General features: G+C 43.9%; 1 protein-coding gene across 1 annotated transcript in view; it reads right to left on the reverse strand.

Annotated features, from left to right (window-relative positions):
- The window catches only part of LOC124607378 (fibroin heavy chain-like), a 90,844-nt gene that overhangs the window by 61,246 nt on the left and 9,636 nt on the right, over nucleotides 1–19,962 (reverse strand). Inside the window, exon 2 of the mRNA XM_047139693.1 lies at nucleotides 1,046–1,120. Within this exon, the coding sequence (XP_046995649.1) occupies nucleotides 1,046–1,120 (75 nt within the window). The remainder of the gene's footprint in view (nucleotides 1–1,045; nucleotides 1,121–19,962) is intronic.

A 19,962-nucleotide genomic window follows, 5' to 3' on the forward strand; every position in this document is an offset into this window, starting at 1 on the left:
AACGGAGATTTTTGTGAGGTAAGTGATTTGTGAAACGTATTGGTTAATGTTAGTCAGGGTCATTCTTTTGTAGGGATTTTTGAAAGTCAGATTGCGTTGCGCTAAAAATATTGTGTGTCAGTTTAAGCACAGTCATGTATAATTTTTCTAAGGGGACGTTTCAACTTGTCTACATTGAGGTTCAATTGCCATTCCCTGCACCATGCGTCAATTCGCTGCAGATCCTCCTGCATTTCAGTACAGTTTTCCATTGTTACAACGTCTCGATATACTACAGCATCGTCCGCAAAAAGCCTCAGTGAACTTCCGATGTTATCCACAAGGTCAGTTATGTATATTGTGAATAGCAACGGTGCTACGACACTCCCCTGGGGGACACCTGAAATCACTCTTACTTCGGAAGATTTCTCTCCATTGAGAATGACATACTGCGTTCTGTTATCTAGGAACTTTTCAATCCAATCACACAATAGGTCTGATAGTCCATATGCTCTTATTTTGTTCATTTAACGACTGTGGGGAACTGTATCGAACGCCTTGCGGAAGTAAAAAAAAAAAGCGGCATCTACCTGGGAATCCGTGTCTATGGCCCACTGAGTCTCGTGGACGAATAGCGCGAGCTGGGTTTCACACGATCGTGTGAGCTAAGTGATTCATGAAAGGTATAGGTTATTGTTAGTCAGGGCCATTCTTTTGTAGGGATTTTTGAAAGTCAGATTGCGTTGCGCTAAAAATATTGTGTGTCAGTTTATTGTTTATCAGAATAGATAAAGAGCGAAATATCTGAGTACCTTCAGTTCTGCTCAGCTGTTTGAAAATCAAATAATGGAAGAGGTTTATCAGCACAGTCATTCACAAATTTTTCTAAGGGGACGTTTCAACTATTACCCAGTTGCAACTGATTTGAGGAGGCGAGGCGCCTCTAACCGCACTGTTTCAAAGAATTCTCTAATGTAGTAGTATCGATAAAATTGCCATTATTATATGAGTCATTTAAAAATGATAAACTGTGTTCCATTGCACACAGACAAAAAGCTGTACTTACCGCCTTCAGTTCTCTTACAGTTTGTTTCAGCAAAAGAATGGCCTTTTCATTCGGCAATACGTTTGTCTGCACCATCTGAAATAAAAAAAAATTATTCATACTGTGTTACAAATTGGTTACAAATATAAACAGATTAGGTCAAACGGAAAGTGCCGACGTTGACAAATTATTAGAATAAAAAAATGAAAAGCACTAGTTTGCTTTTGTTCTGCAGTATTAGTTTTATTGTGTTAACCGCTTTTCGGCTTACAAGGCCATCTTAAGACATTTACTGTCATAAATGTCTGCAGATGGCCTTGTAAGCCGAAACCCAGTTAACACAATAAAAGTAATACTGTAGAACAAAAGCAAACTAGTGTTTTTACTTATTACAATGTTGTGCTACCAAAACCGACGGAAGATTCGGTTAACATGATATTAAAGTTAAACGTGAGGCAAAAACGAATTCTGCATCTACATCCATACTCCGCAAGCCACCTGACGGTGTGTGACGGAGTGTACTTTGAGTACCTCTATCGGTTCTCCCTTCTATTGCAGTCTCGTATTGTTCGTGGGAAGAAATATTGTCGGTTTGCCTCTGTGTGGGCTCTAATCTATCTGATTTTATCCTTATGGTCTCTTCGCGAGATATACGTAGGAGAGAGCAATATACTGCTTGACTGCTCGGTGAAGGTATGTTCTCGAAACTTCAACACAAGCCCCTACCGAGCTACTGAGCGTCTCTCCTGCAGAGTCTTCCACTGGAGTTTATCTCTCATCTCCGTAACGCTTTCGCGATTACTAAATGATTCTGTACGAAGCGCGCTGCTCTCCGTTGGATCTTCTCTCTCTCTTCTATCAACCCTATCTGGTACGGATCCCACAGTGGTGAGCAATATCCAAGCAGTGAGCTAATAAGTGTACTGTAACCTACTTCCTTTGTTTTCGAATTGCATTTCCTTAGGATTCTTCCAGTGAATCTCAGTCTGGCATCTGCTTTACCAACGATCAACTTTATACGACCATTGCATTTTAAATCACTCCTAATGCGTACTCACAGATAACTGCTACCAGTTGCTGACCTGTTATATTGTAGCTAAATGATAAAGGATCTTTCTTTCTATGTATTCGTAGCACATTACACTTGTCTACATTGAGATTCAATTGCCATTCCCTGCACCATGCGTCAATTCGCTGCAGATGCTCCTGCATTTCAGTACAATTTTCCATTGTTACAGCCTCTCGATATACCACAGCATCATCCGCAAAAAGCCTCAGTGAACTGCCGATGTTATCCACAAGGTCATTTATGTGTGTTGTGAATAGCAACGGTCCTGCGGCACACCTGAAATCACTCTTACTTCGGAAGACTCCTCTCCATTGAGAATGACATGCTGCGTTCTGTTATCTAGGAACTCTTCAATCCAATCACACAATTGGTATGATAGTCCATATGCTCTTACTTTGTTCATTAAACGATTGTGGGGAACTGTATCGAATGCGTCTTTGCGTGGTTTAAATTGGCCTTTTGTTTTAACGCTCCACGATCAGTTTGGGATTTGTAAACCAAAAATCAATGTTTTCATATAGCATCAGGTGAGATTACCAACGTAATAAATGGATTTGAGCATTGTTGTAAGTGAGGTGACAAAATCCGGGTGATAGCGATAGGCACATATGCAGATGGCGGTAGTATCGCGTGCAGAAGGTATAAAAGGACAGCGCATTGGCGAAGATGTCATTTGTACTCGGGTGATTCATGTGAAAAGGTTTCCGACGTCATTATGGCCGCACGACGGCAATTAACTGATTCTGAACGTGGAATGGTATCTGGAGCTAGACGTGTGGCTAAATCCTTAGGGAATTCCATTTTCTGGCTTCCACAGTGACAAGAGTGTGCAGAGAACACCAAATGTCATGCATTACCTCTAACCACAGACAACGCAGTTGTCAGTGGTAACAGAAAAGCACCAATAACGGCATAAATCAATGTGGGACGTACGACGGACGTATCCATTAGTACAGTGCGGCGAATTTGAAGTAAATGGCTGTAGCAGCATTCGACCGACGCGTGTACCTTTGCCAACATCAGCGCCTCTCGTTGGTTCGTGACCATATCGGTTGGACCCTTGACGAGTGGAAAACCGTGCCCTAGTCAGATGAGTCCACATTTGGTGGAAAGAGCTGATGGCAGGGTTCGAGTGTTGCACAAACCCCACGAAGCCATGGACACAGGTTGTCAACAGGGCACTGTGCAAATTGCTGGTAGCTCGATAGTGGTGAGGGTTGTGTTTATATCGAAGTGGCTGGATGATGTCGTTCCACCGAAGCGATCATTGACTGAAAATGCTTATGTTAGACTACTTGGAGACCAGTTGCAGCAAACAACGATGGAATTTTTGTGGATGAAATGCTCATGTAACCAGGCCACAACACATGGTTCACATGGCTCTGAGCACTATGGGACTTAACATCTGAGGTCATCAGTTCCCTAGAACTTAGAACTACTTAAACCTAATTAACCTAAGGACATCACACGCATCCATGCCCGAGGCAGGATTCGAACCTGCGGCCGAAGCAGCTCCACGGTTCCGGACTGAAGCGCCTAGAACCGCTCGGCCACACCAGCCGGGGGCCACAACTGTTCGCGATTGGTTTGTACAACATTCTGAACAATGCCAACGAATAATTTGGCCACTCAGATCGCACGACCTGAACTCCATCGAACATTTGTGGAACATAATCGAGAGGCTAGTTCGAGCGCAAAATCCTGCACCGTCAACATCTGGTGTATAAACTTTGTTCTTAATTAAACCCCACAAGAAGAAGTCGCCCAGGGCGTCAAATGCGCTGACCGTGAAGGCCATTTGAGAAGTGCTGAGTAGCTGACTGTTTATCGACCAGTCCAACGGCTCTTTCATTCAGATATTCACACACTTGACAACTCCAGTGAAGGTCTGCCCAATCTTGTTGAAAAATGAAATTGTCCTTCTTCAGCCTCCTCGGGAACAACAATTTGTTAACACAGCAATATACCGCTGACTGTTCCGATGAAAAAAGAATGGACCGAAAACAGGTGAGTGGGATATCGTACAAAACCATTGGCTTTGCGTGAATCTCTACATGTTCAGTATGTGCATGTGGGTCCTTTAGGCACCAAACTGGAAAATTGTTTGCTTTCCCACTAAGGTGGAAAGTCGCTTCATTACTGAACACGAGTCCTTGTGGAGAGGTGTTACCGTTGTCAACAGCATTCTGGAGCTCGTCAGAAAATGCCGCACATTCACGTTTGTCGTCATGATATAAGGTCTGTATCAGCTGTAACTTGTACGGCTTCGTAATCGACGACGTCTCTAAACATGTCAAACTGCTGTTATCGGCAGTTCTTGTAACTCCCGACTGGCACGTCGAGCTGGTTTGAAAGGACTAAAGCGGTCTGAATTCGTGCGGCATTTTCGTCGGTAACGTGAGGGCTGCCAGGACTATTTTCTTTACATACATATCCTGTGTTGCAAACATTTCTGTTGCGGAGTAGCCATTTTGTAACCTGTGACTGTAACCAAGTAAACAGTAGACAACCAACTTCTAGTGGCAATAAACATAAAATAGACAATGTATTCATTCCTCAAATTACCGAGCACTGGTGCAACGACCGAGGGTTTTGACAACACAATACTTTGTAGTAATTATATTCTTTTTTAAAACCCTGTACTCTTTCCACCTTTCAGCTTTCCCTTCTTTACTTAGGACTGGTTTTCCGCCTGAACTCTTTATATGCATATAGCTGCTGATCTTTTCTCCAAAAGCCTCTTTAATATTCATGCACGCGGCATCTATCGTCCCCTAGTGAAACAGGCTTCTGAATCCTTGCATTTGTCCTCTAGCCACTCCTTCTTATCCATTTTGCATTTTCTGCCAATCTCATTTTTTATACGTTTGTATTCCCTTTCACCTACTTCATGTGCTACATTCTTATAGTTTCTCCTTTGATCGATTAAATTCAATATCTCCTGTGTTATCCAAGGAATTCGACTGCGCCTTGTCTTTTTACCTATTTGATCCTCTGCTGCGTTCAGTATGCCACATCTCATTTATTTCCTACCTTTTTTTCAGTTTCTTCTACTTTTAATCTACAGTTCATAACCAAAAGTCTGGTCAGAGTCCACATCTGCCCCTTGAAATGTCTTGGTGGTTGTTGTGGTCTTGGTCCAGAGACTGGTTTGATGTAGCTCTCCATGCTACTCTATCCTGTGCAAGTTTTTTCATCTCCCAGTACCTACTGCAACCTACATCCTTCTGAACATGCTTAGCGTATTCATCTCTTAATCTCCCTCTACGATTTTTACCCTCCACGCTGCACTCCAATTCTAAATTGGTGATCCCTTGAGGTCTCAGAACATGTCATAACAACTGATCCCCTCTTCTAATCAAGTTGTGCCACAAATTTATCTTCTCCCCAATTCCATTCAGTACCTTCTGATTAGTTATGTGATCTACCTATCTAATCTTCATCATTCTTCTGTAGCACCACATTTCGAAAGCTTCTGTTCTCTTCTTGTCCCAACTATTTATCGTCCGCTACGGTCGCAGGTTCGAATTCTTCCTCGGGCATGGATGTATGCGATATCCTTAGGTTGGTTAGGTTTAAATAGTTCTTAGTTCTAGGGGACTGATAACCTCAGATGTTAAGACTCATAGTGCTCAGTGCCATTTGAATCATTTTTTTATTTATCGTCCATGTTTCACTTCCACACATGGCTACACTCCATACAGATACTTTCAGTAACGACTTCCTGACACTTAAGTCTATACTCAATGTTAACAAATTTCTCTTCTTCAGAAACGCTTTCTTTGCCATTGCCATTCAACATTTTATATCCTCTCTACTTCGACCATCATCAGTTATTTTGCTCCCCAAATAGCCAAACTCATTTACTACTATAAGTGTCTCATTACCCAATCTAATTCCCTCAGTATACCCGACTTAATTCGACTAAATACCATTATCCTCGTTTTTCTTTTGTCGGTGTTCATCTCATATCCTCCTTTCAAGAGACTGTCCACTCCGTTCAACTGCTCTTCCAGGTCCTTTGCTGTCTCTGACATAATTAAAATGTCATCGGCGAACCTCCCTGGCTTTTAATTCCTACTCCGAATTTTTCATTTGTTTCCTTTACTGCTTGGTCAATATACAGATTGAATAACATCTGGGATAGGCTACAACCCTGTCTCACTCCCTTCCGAACCACTGCTTCCCTTTCATGCCCCTCGACTCTTATAACTGCCATCTGGTTTCTGTACAAATTGTAAATAGCCTTGCGATCCCTGTATTTTACCCCTGCCACCTTCAGAATTTGCAACCATGTTTTAAATTGGAAATGGCTTACAATTTAAAATATGGTTCCGAAATCTCTGTCTCACCGTTATGTGATCAGTCTGAATCCTTTCGGTGTCTCCAGTCTCCTCCACGTATACAACCTCCTTCCATGGTCCTTAAACCAAGTATCAGCTGTGATTAAATTATGCTCTGTGCAAAATTCTTCCGTACGGCTTCCTGTTTCATTCCCCTCCCCAGTCCATACTAACCTACTGTTTTTCTTTCCCTTCCTTTCCCTACTCTCGAATTCCAGCCCCTAGTCAGAATTAAACTTTCGTCTCCCTTAACTACCTGAATAATTTATTTTATTTCTTCATACATTTCTTCAATCTGTTCATTATCTACAGAGCTAGTTGGCATAATTGTACTACTGTGGTAGGTGTGGGCATCTTGACTACGATAATGCCTTCACTGTGCTGTTCGTATTAGCTTACCCCCATTAGTATTTTGTTATCCATTATTAACCCACTCCTGCATTACCCTTATTTGATTTCGTATTTATGACCCTGTATTCAACTGCCCAGAAGTCCTGTTCCTCCCGCCACCGAACTTCACTTATTCGCATTGAACCCATCTCCACCCTATCTACTGTATATTCTTTTTTAAATTTTTTGGCCTATTGCCCTATTCCAGGTTATAGCATTCCTCGCTTCGATCCGTATAACACCAGTTTTGTTTCTCCTGGTGACTAAATCCTCCTGAGAAGTTCCCACCCGGAGATCCGTATGGGGATATACTTTATCTCCGGAGTATTTTACCCAACAGTATACCATCATCATTTACCTTTTCAATAGAGCTGCATGACCTCGAGAAAAATTACGATTGTAGTTTCCCCTTGCTTTCATACGTAAGTAAGGTATTTGCTAATTAATAAAATTAACAAAACGCAAGTATCAACTCTAACTGATAGGATTACCAAACATATCAAATGTCTCATTCAGGCAAAAAGAAAGTATGAAAAGTTCGAGAACAGGAAAGGTGCCAGCTGGCAAGTATAGAACTGAATTTAGTGAAACCATGAAAACATTACGCTGAACATTATCTTCGTTATGTTCTAGATACAATTAACATTATCTATCGGAGATCGAGACCCGACGGTTGATTCTATCATCACGATAACACTCCAGCATTGCTCTCAAAAAACTTGTTTGCCTATTTATCTAGAGAGGTTTGACATTTATAGTGCACGGTCCCTACTGCCCTTCTCGGGCCCAGGGGATACTTCATCTGCTAAAGTGACGACCTGACCGAAAGGACAGCGTTTTGTTAGGGACAAAATGTTAATGTGGGTGTGAACCGAAAGTGCTCATCAGTCGCAAGGTCTCAACTTGTCTTATTTCTGGCTTGTTCTATATCACAGTCCTTACAGAATGTAAGCTTTCAGAGAAGTAAATTCTCTTCCAAGAATTACAACGAAGCATATTATTATGCGAAAACTGGCAACGCATGAGAAAGATATCAAGATCTAAAAAGAAAACAAAATATTTATGTAGGACAAGGAAGCCTAATCTCATCTACATCTACGTGATTACTCTGCTATTCACAATAAAGTACCCTGCAGGGGCTCAATGAACTTCTCTCGAACGGCGCGTGGAAAAACGAACACTTAAATTTTTCTGTGCGAGTCCTGAGTTCTCTTATTTTATCGTAATGATCATCTCTCCATATGTAGGTGGGTGCCAACAGAATGTTTACGCAATCGGAGGAGAAAACTGGTAATAGAAATTTCATGAGAAAATCCCGACGCAACGAAAAACGCCTTTGTTTTAATGATTGCCACGCCAATTCAAGTATCATGTCTGTGACACTATCTCCCCCATTTCGCGATAATACAAAACGGGCCGCCCTTCTTTGAAATTCTTCGATGTCGTCCGTCAGTCCCACCTGATGCGGACCCCACACCGCACAGCAATACAGGGTTATTACAAATGATTGAAGCGATTTCACAGCTCTACAATAACTTTATTATTTGAGATATTTTCACAATGCTTTGCACACACATACAAAAACTCAAAAAGATTTTTTAGGCATTCACAAATGTTCCATATGTGCCCCTTTAGTGATTCGGCAGACATCAAGCCGATAATCAAGTTCCTCCCACACTCAGTGCAGCATGTCCCCATCAAAAAGTTCGAAAGCATCGTTGATGCGAGCTCGCAGTTCTGGCACGTTTCTTGGTAGAGAAGGTTTAAACACTGAATCTTTCACATAACCCCACAGAAAGAAATCGCATGGGGTTAAGTCGGGAGAGCGTGGAGGCCATGACATGAATTGTTGATCATGATCTCCACCACGACCGATCCATCGGTTTTCCAATCTCCTGTTTAAGAAATGCTTCTGCTTTAGCCTTTTCCGTAAGATTTTCCAAACCGTCGGCTGTGGCACGTTTAGCTCCCTGCTTGCTTTATTCGTCGACTTCCGCGGCTACGCGTGAAACTTGCCCGCACGCGTTCAACCGTTTCTTCGCTCACTGCAGGCCGACCCGTTGATTTCCCCTTACAGAGGCATCCAGAAGCTTTAAACTGCGCATACCATCGCCGAATGGAGTTAGCAGTTGGTGGATCTTTGTTGAACTTCGTCCTGAAGTGTCGTTGCACTGTTATGACTGACTGATGTGAGTGCATTTCAAGCACGACATACGCTTTCTCTGCTCCTGTCGCCATTTTGTCTCACTGCGCTCTCGAGCGCTCTGGCGGCAGAAACCCGAAGTGCGGCTTCAGCCGAACAAAACTTCATGAGTTTTTCTACGTATCTGTAGTGTGTCGTGACCATATGTCAATGAATGGAGCTACAGTGAATTTATGAAATCGCTTCAATCATTTGTAATAGCCCTGTACTCCACAATAAGGCGGATAAGCGTGGTGTAATCAGTCTCTTTAGTAGACTTGTTGCTCTTTCTGAGTATTCTGCCAATGAATTGCTGTCTTTGGTTTGCTCTACCCACAACATTATCTATATGTTCGTTCCAATTTAGGTTATTTGTACCTGTAATCCCTAAGTATTTAGTTGAATTTACAGGCTTAAGATTTGTATGACTTATCGCGTAATCGAAATTTAACGGATTTCTTTTAGCACTCATGTGAAAAACTTACAACTGTTCTTTATTCAGGGTCAACTGCCACTTTTCGCACCCTACAGACATCTTATCTAAATCATTTTGCAATTCGTTTTGGTCATCTGATGACTTCACAAGACGGTAAATGACAGCATCGTCTGCAAACAATCTAATAGAGCTACTCAGCTAGTCTTCTATGTCGTTATTGTATATCAGCAACAATAGAGGGCCTATAATACTTCCTTGGGGAACGCTGGATATTACTTCTGCTTTACTCGATGACTTTCCGTCTATTACTATGAACTGTAACCTTTCTGACAGGAAATCACGAATCCAGTCGCACAGCTGAGGCGATATTCCATAGACACGCTGTTTGGTTAGAAGACCCTTGAAAGGAACGGTGTCGAAAGCCTTCTGGAAATCTAAAAATGTGGAATCAATTCGACATCCCCTGTTAATAGCATTCATTACTTCATGAGTATAAAAAGCTTGTTGTGTTTCACAAGAAAGATGTTTTCTGAATCCGTGCTGACAAAGTGTCAATAAATCGATTTCTCCGAGGTAATTCACAATGTTCGAACACAGTATATCTTCCAAAACCCTACTTCAAATCGACATTAGCGATATGTGCCTGTAATTCAGTGGATTTACTTCTATTTCCCTTTTTGGGGCTTGGTGTGACTTGAGCAATTTTCCAGTCTTTAGGTACGGAACTTTCTGTGAGCGAGCGGTTGTATATAATTGCTAAATATACTCTGAAAGGTATACAGTCTGGATTGGAGGCCTTGCCTTTATTAAGTGATTTAAGCTGCTTTGCTACACCGAGGATATCTACGTCTCTGTTTCTCATCCTGGCATTTGTTCTTGATTGGAATTCAGGAATATTTATTTCGTCTTCTTTGGCGAAGGAGTTCCGGAAAACCGTGATTAATAACTCTGCTTTAGAAGCACTATGATCGGTGACGTCACAGTTGTTATCGCGCAGTGAAGGTATTGATTGCGTCTTGCCACTGGTGTGTTTTATGTATGACCAGAATCTCTTTGGGTTTTCTGCCAGATTCCGAGACAGAGTTTCGTTGTGGAAATTATTAAAAGTATCTCGCATTGAAGTACGCGCTATACTTCGAACTTCTACAAACCTTTGCCAATCTTCGGGATTTTGCGTTCTTTGAAATTTTGCATGCTTTTTTCGTTGCTTCTGCAACAGGGATGTGACCCGTTTTTTGTACCATGGGGGATCAGTACCACCACTTGTTAATTTATGTGGTATATATCTCTCAATTTCTGTCGATACAATCTCTTTCAAATCATTCCACATCTTTTCTACGCTTACGTGATCAGACCGAAAGGAGTGAAGACTGTCTCATAAAAAAGGTGTTAAGAGCATTTTTGTCAGGTGTTTTAAAAATAAATGTACTTTATGTTTCTTTTTTATGGTTGTGGGTGTTACGGTATTCAGCCTAGCAGCAACTGCCTCGTGGTCGCTAATCCCTGTATTCGTCATAATAATTACTATTTGTCCGGGATTATTTGTTGCTATGAGGTCAAGTATGCTTTCGCAACCATTTACGCTTCTAGTGGGCTCCTGAATTAATTGTTCAAAATAATTTTCTGAGAAAGTATTCAGTACAATTTCGGAAGACGTTTCATGCCTGCCGCCGGCTTTAAACGTATAATTTTTCCAGGATATCAAGGGTAGATGAAGTCATCATCGACTGTAATTGTATGAGTGGGGTACCTATTTGAAATACCCGGAAAAGTCGATAGATTTTCAGAAACATAGAGAATCTAGAGTGAAACACGCTCATAGGGAAATGTAAAAGGACCATTTGTACTGTATAAAACGGTTTGGGACTTAGGAAATTTGGATGTAGTTCGATCTGGTTCATATAGTGCATATGCAGATGTATGTCGAACACCGTAAGAACAAGGCATATCGTTTGTCTCGTAGACAGCAGGAAAATCAATGGCGCATTTGAGGTGCTGACAAATGTGAGTGATTTGCCCATTTCTAATCCGTATTTTGACAACACGAAAAAATATATTAATCTCATAGTTATAAAAATGGAATTTTAATACACTGGTCAAAAGAATGAAGGCAACATGAACATGGGCGTCTGCTATACACCGCTGGGTAATAACTGTGGACTGGGTATGTTATCAAATTATACCTTTACCTCTCATAAATTACGTACACAAAGAAATGTCATTACTTCCTCTATCGTTTACATAAAGACACTGAAATGTTCGACGCGTGTCGAAAACAAATTGGAAACTATTATTCATTCCGTTACCCTGGGTGCTTTTCATTGGACTTTGAGAGATTCAATAACGTGTACGCCCTCCGCGAGCTTTCGTCACTACTTGACGCCTACGTGGCATTCTCCGTATAAGTCTACGGAATCCACCCCGTAGAATCCATTCCCATTTTTGAATGAGAGATCATGCGAGTTTTTGGAGAGTCTGTAGTGGAACGGGACGACCACGAACGCGGCTGTCACATATTCACATCAAAATAGTTTTGCATCACCCCAGTTCCCAGAACTCCTGAAGATAGACGTTGACTATGGACATTGCATCACAGACACAGACCCTTTGACTGTTCAGAGATATCACTAAACCCATGCAAAGATGTAAACGACCGTGACTGAGCACCGCCTATTAGACGGAGGGGGTCCGACGGCCTATCAGTTGCAGTCATTACACCAGGAAGGAGGTACACGGCTCGTTTTGTCTGTACTTTAACCATGCCTAGACGGTCAATAACACGGTTCGATCGCGTCCGCATTGTTACCTTGTGCCAGAAAGGGCTCTCAACAAGGGAAGTGTCCAGGCGTCTCGCAGTGAACAAAGCGATGTTGTTCGGACGTGGAGGAGATACAGAGAGACAGGAACTGTAGACGACATGCCTCGCTCAGGCCGCCCAAGGGCTACTAGTGCACTGGATGACCGCTACCTACGGATTATGGCTTGGAGGAACCCTGACAGCAACGCCACCATGTTGAATAATGCTTTTCGTGCAGCCACAGGACATCGTGTTACGACTCAAACTGTGCGCAATAGGCTACATGACGCCCTATTTCGCTCCCGTCGTCCATGGCGAGGTCCATCTTTACAACCACGACACCATGCAGCGTGGTACACATGGGCTCAACAACATGCCAAATGGGCCGCTCAGGATTGGCATCACGTTCTCTTCGCCGATGAGTGTCGCACATGCCTTCAACCAGGCAATCGTCGGAGACGTGTTCTGAGGCAACCCTGTCAGGCTGGATGCCTTAGACACACTGTCCAGCGAGTAGAGCAAGGTGGAGGTTTCCTGCTGTTTTGGGGTGGCATTATGTGGGGCCGACTTTCGCCGCTGGTGGTCATGGAAGGCGCTATAACGGCTGTATGATAAGTGAATGCCATCCTCCGCCTGATAGTGCAACCATATCGGCAGCATACCGGCGAGGCATTCTTCATGGACGACAATTCGCTCCCTCATCGTGCACATCCTGTGAATGACTTCCTTCAGGATAACGACAGAGTGGCATGTTCTCCAGACATGAACCTATCGAACATGCCTTTGATAGATTGAAAAGTGCTGTTTATGGACGACGTGACCCACCAACCACTCTGAGTGATCCACGCTGAATCTCCGTTGAGGAGTGGGACAGTCTGATCCAACAGTGCCTTGATGAACTTGTGGATAGTATGCCACGACGAATGCAGGCCGCGTCGATGCAAGTGGACGTCTTACTGGGTATTAGAGGTACCGGTGTACACAGCAATCTGAACCACCACCTCTGAAGCTCTCGCTGTATGATTGTACAACGAGCAATGTGTGGTTTTCACGAGCAATAAAAAGGGCAAAAATGATGTTTATGTTGATCTCTGTTCCAACTTTCTGTACAGGTTCAGAAACTTTCGGAACCGAGGTGATGCTAAACGTTTTTTGATGTGTGTGTATCCCACACAAGCAAGATATGGTTTAGGTAGGAACATATCTGCGGCCATTCCATCACTTCACTGTCCAGGCTTCGTAATACGATACATCCCTGCTGACACCCGCCACACAGGCCCTGGCGTTATAATGAATTCAAGGCCACGACCGTATGCTGCAGCCAGCACAGGGAACAATAGGATCTGTTCGATGTACTGCCTGGCAATAAGAGACCATGGACAACAAGGCCCGTATGGCTCTCAATACAGAAGCCTCCCCGTAGTATCGCAGAACCTTGGATATCTGTCAGTTTCCTGGACAACATTTGGAAGATACCGAACACCACGGGTGTCCGCACACGAACACGCTCATCACCTTGCGTCAGTGGATATCTGGACTCGTCGGTGAATAACATGTTTCGCCAGTGACGAAGCTGCCAGTTGATGTGGGGAAGGCAGAACTGAAGGCGAGCTCCAAGATATTGTCTTGTCAAGTGGGGTACTCGATCAAGTGGTCTGGGCCGTAAGGTCCTCTCTGGTAACCTGTTCGTTAGAGTCTGGACCTAGTGGCTCCGGCAGGCCTTCTGAGATCGTCTTGCAGTACTGTGGTGGTATCCGTACGACGCCGGAACGCAGATATGGCCAGAAATGGGTCTTCACGTAGAGCTGTAATGCGTTGTCAAAATGGCTTTGAGCACTATGGGACTTAACATCTTAGGTCATCAGTCCCCTAGAACTTAGAGCTACTTAAACCTAACTAACCTAAGGACATCACACACATCCATGCCCGAGGCAGGATTCGAACCTGCGACCATAGCAGTCTCGCGGTTCCGGACTGCAGCGCTAGAACCGCACGACCACCGCGGCCGGCATAACGCGTTGTCGACCTTGTCCAAATCGCCTAGTGTACTGACTTGTCTTCCTGTAAAGGGTCCACAACCTATGGACGACACATGAAGAGGCATTGGCATCTACATCAACACGACGGAAATCCACCCTTTTTTAATCAGACAGATCGCACTTGCCACTTGCATTGCATTGACATGTCGCATTGCATGTGCTTGGTTGAATACAACGTACACAAATGACAACTGCCATCTATATATGTTGCTAGAAAACACTGGGACGCACGTAATAACTTCCTTGTGATGGGTCACCTTACACTGTAATGCATAAGAAAGCCGACAGATGAATGATTTTAATCGTTGCCTACATTGAAAGCGAAGATCTCAATCCATACAATAAAGTCACAGGCACCGCCTGTTCAAAATAGACTTAATGTTCCGTACGTCGATACATGAGTTCCCCTAATTCTTTTGAACCGTATGTCACTGCGAAGACAGAAACTGTCAGTGAACAGTCAAGACTAAATTAAGTAACTTTATCGGCCTACGTACTTGTCACCGACACCTCCTACCTTCCGTTGACCGCATCGATTCGGGGTTTAAAAATGGCTCTGAGCACTATGGGACTTAACATCTGAGGTCATCAGTCCCCTAGAACTTAGAACTACTTAAACCTAACTAACCTAAGGACATCACACACATCCATGCCCGAGGCAGGATTCGAACCTGCGACCGGAGCGGTCGCTCGGTTCCAGACTGAAGCGCCTAGAACCATTCGGCCACAGCGGCCGGAAGATTCGGGGTTTCATTTCCTTTCATTCCTTGGCAAGAAAGTAGCTATTGCTACAAGGTATTAGGCACGTCATGATTTTTCACTAACGCCCAAGCAAGCTATCGCAACACTTTCTCAAAGAGAGAAGTGCGACATTTCGATTTTCATATTTGGTTATACACGTCATCTAGAGGGAAATGCGCACGGTGTTGTTGATGAATGACATGGCGTGTCACTGACTGATCGTAGCCGATATGAGCTTGCTTACACACGTAGGGATATTATTGTTGCTGTTAGGCAGACATTTAGAGAGCATCTGAATATCGCACTTTCCAATGATGTCATTTCAAGGATGGTGCGAACAGAAGAATTTGTGGAAAGATACTTACTAAGCAAGACGAACTGCGTGAAGTTTGCTATGAAGCCAGCAAACAGTGCGAAGATCGAGCCATCAGTTGTATTAATTAACAGTGAGGGGAATCTGAGGAAACGACAGCGACAGGTCCTGCACAAACTGTTACTAGTACATAAATGATAGCTTAATTACGTTTTAAAGATACTTCATTTCTTGGGACTAGTCAGTAGGCATAATGATTGGATATGAGGATCCAAGAAACTCAACAAAGTCATTAAGACAAAGCGTTCTGCCAAAACCAACTTTTTCCTGTGCAGTTTTCAAATTTCAAATGGTTCAAATGGCTCCAAGCACTATGGGACTTAACATCTGAGGTCATCAGTCCACTAGACTTGGAACTGCTTAAACCTAACTAACCTAAGGACATCAGACACATCCATGCCCGAGGCAAGATTCGAACCTGCGACCGTAGCAGTAGCGCGGTTACGGACTGTAGCGTCTAGAACCTCTCTGCCGCAACGGCCGGCTATGCAGTTTTCAAACTACGCGTGTTTGGTCCGCTTTTTCTACACATACAGTTGTACCCGAACATCTTGCAACAGTGGTTTGGTGTCACAACTTACGTAGTCCTGGACATTAATATCGCTTATTGCCTATATACGCTCATGCTATGTGGAGGTGGGTCGTACCCCACTCGTGGCCAGAGAACGTGTAGTCAAAATCTGCAGTCAACCTCCCGTTTATCAACTTTGATCAACACTCAACCTACGTCGGGGATCTCAGCCGTCCAGTAGCTCTTCTGGAGATGACCGGGCCACGGTTGTGGCTAACACCTGTCAAGTGACGTTTAACTGAGGACGTTCAAAAATTTTTGGACTGCCTTTGAAGGAGCGACTGTATTCACAGAATCAGAACAGTTCGGTGACTTCGTACAATAGGACCGACCGAGGTGTCACAATAATACGGTTAGAGAAATCAGTGTTGTCCTGTCGGACATGTCCATCGGAACGGACGCCCCCGCGATGAAGCAGCTGGGTCATAAACATAAATATTTTGGGGTGAAAGTAATGGGAAGGAAACGGGGTAGGAAAGAGATGGGAAGGAAATAATGACTTCCAGCCGCACAGGGCGATGCGACAATGTAACGGAGAGAGCTGAAAACTTGTGCCGGAGCGGAACTCGAACCCAGCTACACAGTTTCTCTCGAACAGTTGCTTAAGCTGCCTCGGCCATCCGGACACGCTTTCCGTAAGACGCAGACTCCCAACTTCCCGCTGTCCGCACCGCAACAACCCCTGCGCTTTCACCCACTACTCGCAAATGTCTTGATTCCCGTAGGAGTTCGGACGTTGATTGTGCATCCGCACTGAAGCTGTTTCATTAAGTAGCCACTGCGCACAAAGCGTTAAAGATGTGAGTGGTGTCTGTTGTATCGGACACGTTGCGGCGCGGCGAGAGGGAAGTTGGGAATTTGGTCAGACGCAAAGCGACTCCACCCAGACCAAACACCGAGAACAATAACAATCAAAATTAAAGAAGAAATGGTTATTGAAACCATTCTACATACACACTCTAGGAATTTCATTTAAAAATTCTAGAGGAACGCAACATCCAGGTTCGAGTCCCAATCTGGCACAAATTTTCAGCTCTCTCCATTGTATTGCCGCAATGCCCTGTGCGGCTGTAAGTCATTATTTCCTTTTTGTCTCTTTCCCATCACGTTTCCTTTCCATTCCCTTCACCCCAAAATATTCGTGTACAATGATAGGGCACTGCGCTCACATTCTGGAAGACATCGAATCATATTCCTGTCTGGCCACCAATATTTGTCAATATTTTCTGTTGTTTACCTTAAAGCGATGGTTTATCGGTTCTTCCGAAGGAAACGTCCAATTTACTTCCCCATTATCGCCAAACCGAGCTAGTGCTCCGTCTCCAGTTATCTAGACGTCTGTGGGATGTAATAGCATAATTTTCCTTTCCTTTTTTCGTACAATCAGCTCGTCGAGGTAGTCACTCGCTGCGGATGCTGCGCTCCCTGTGCAGATAATAACCGACTCGCAGACTCTGCTGCGAAACAATTCTATAATTTGCGTTCTATGGTATTTCCTGACTACCCAGACATTACACGACGTGTATGACTTCAATTCCAATAATTATAACAACGTCTACCTTATGTGGGACGGCCTGGTGTCATGTAGCAACACACCTTCCTCGCAGCTGAGTCTGAGTTTTCTGTCAGTCAATTCACTTTATTACAGTAAATTCTACACCTCTTATCTGGAAGCTAAAACGTTCCCTGCATTTTTCCGATACTTATATAACACTCTAGTTCATTTTGCTTCAGTCTACACACATAGCTCTAATCTAAATTTATAATAAAAATAATTAAAATCTTATAAATAAGGAAGACCAAATAAATGATCTGAAGCATTCATAATTAAATGACTTTCACTCATGTTATTACTCAAATTTTACACAAATACACTGACGGAAAAGAATCGCAACACCAAAAAAATACACTACTGGTCATTAAAATTGATACACCAAGAAGAAATGCAGATGATAAACGGGTATTCATTGGACAAATATATTATACTAGAACTGACATATGATTACATTTTCACGCAATTTGGGTGCATAGATCTTGAGAAATCAGTACCCAGAACAACCACCTCTGGCCGTAATAACGGCATTGATACGCCTGGACATTGAGTCAAACAGAGCTTGGATGGCGTGTACAGGTATAGCTGCCCATGCAGCTTCAACACGATACCACAGTTCATCAAGAGTAGTGACTGGCGTATTGTGACGAGCCAGTTGCTCGGCCACCATTGACGAGACGTTTTCAATTGGTGAGAGATCTGGAGAATCTGCTGGCCAGAGCAGTAGTCGAACATTTTCTGTATCCAGAAAGCCCCGTGCAGGACCTGCAACATGCGGTCGTGCATTATCCTGCTGAAATGTAGGGTTTCGCAGGGGTCGAATGAAGGGTAGAGCCACTTGTCGTAACACATCTGAAATGTAACGTCCACTGTTCAAAGTGCCGTCAATGCGAACAAGCTATGACCGAGACGTATAACCAATGGCACTCCATACCATCACGCCGGGTGATACGCCAGTATGGCGGTGACGAATACACGCTTCCATGTGCGTTCACCGCGATGTCGCCAAACACGGATGCGACCATCATGATGCTGTAAATATAACCTGGATTCATCCGAAAAAATGACGTTTTGTCACTCGTGCACCCAGGTTTGGCGCTGAGTACACCATCGCTGGCGATCCTGTCTGTGGTGCAGCGTCAAGGGTAACCACAGCCGTTGTCTCCGAGCTGTTAGTCCATGCTGCTGCAAACGTCGTCGAACTGTTGGTGCAGATGGTTGTTGTCTTGCAAAAGTCCCCATCTGTTGACTCAGGGATCGAGACGTGGCTGCACGATCCGTTACATCCATGCGAATACGATGCCTGTCATCTCGGCTGCTAGTGATACGAGGCCGTTGGGATCCAGCACGGCGTTCCGTATTACCCTCCTGAACCCACCGATTCCATATTCTGCTAACAGTCATTGGATCTCGACCAACGCGAGCAGCAATGTCGCGATACGGTAAACCGCAATCGCGATAGGCTACAATCCGACCTTTATCAAAGTCGGAAACGTGATGGTACGCATTTCTCCTCCTTACACGAGGCATCACAACAACGTTTCACCAGGCAACGCCGGTCAACTGCTGTTTGTGTATGAGAAATCGGCTGGAAACTTTCCTCATGTCAGCAGGTTGCAGGTGCCGCCACCGGCGCCAACCTTGTGTGAATGCTCTGAAAAGCTAATCATTTGCATTTCACAGCATCTTCTTCCTGTCGGTTAAATTTCGCGTCTGTAGCACGTCATATTCGTGGTGTAGCGTTTTTAATGGTTAGTAGTGTAATTAATGTAGAGTAATGAAAATTCTGGAATAGATTTGCTAAGTAACACATTTAAATGATTAACACTGCAAAACGACAGGTTGACGTAAGCGCGAGATAAGCCATTGCAAATGTGAAATGCTGGCATATTAATAACCGGTATAACCGTCAGAATGTTGAATGTAATCATGCAAATGTGCATGCATTGTGTTGTACAGATGCCGGATGTCAGTTTGTGGGACGGAGTTCCGCGCTTGCTGCCTGGTCGGTCAATACAGGGACGGTTAAGAGTTGTTGTCTGATGATGCACCATATGTGCTCGATAGAGACATATCTGATGACCAAGCAGGTCAAGGCTACATGTAGACGCTGTGGAGGACGTCGAGTTGCAACAGCGGTATGTGAGCGAGCGTTTTCCTGTTGGAAAACTCCCCCTGGAATGCTGTTCATGAATGGTAGCCCAACAGGTCGAATCATCAGACTGACAAACAAATTTGCAGTCAGGGTGCGTGGGATAACCACGGGAATGCACCTGATGTCGTACAAAATCGCACTCCAAACTATAACTCCATGTGTAGGTCAAGTAGGTGTAGCACGCAGAGAATTGGTTGCTGGCCCTCAGATAGCCCCCTTCTAACCAACACACGGTCATCACTGGCACCGAGGCAGAACGAACTTTCATCAGAAAACACAACATACCTCCA

This window comes from Schistocerca americana, chromosome 3 (assembly GCF_021461395.2).
Source record: "Schistocerca americana isolate TAMUIC-IGC-003095 chromosome 3, iqSchAmer2.1, whole genome shotgun sequence".
Classification (NCBI taxonomy): domain Eukaryota; kingdom Metazoa; phylum Arthropoda; class Insecta; order Orthoptera; family Acrididae; genus Schistocerca; species Schistocerca americana.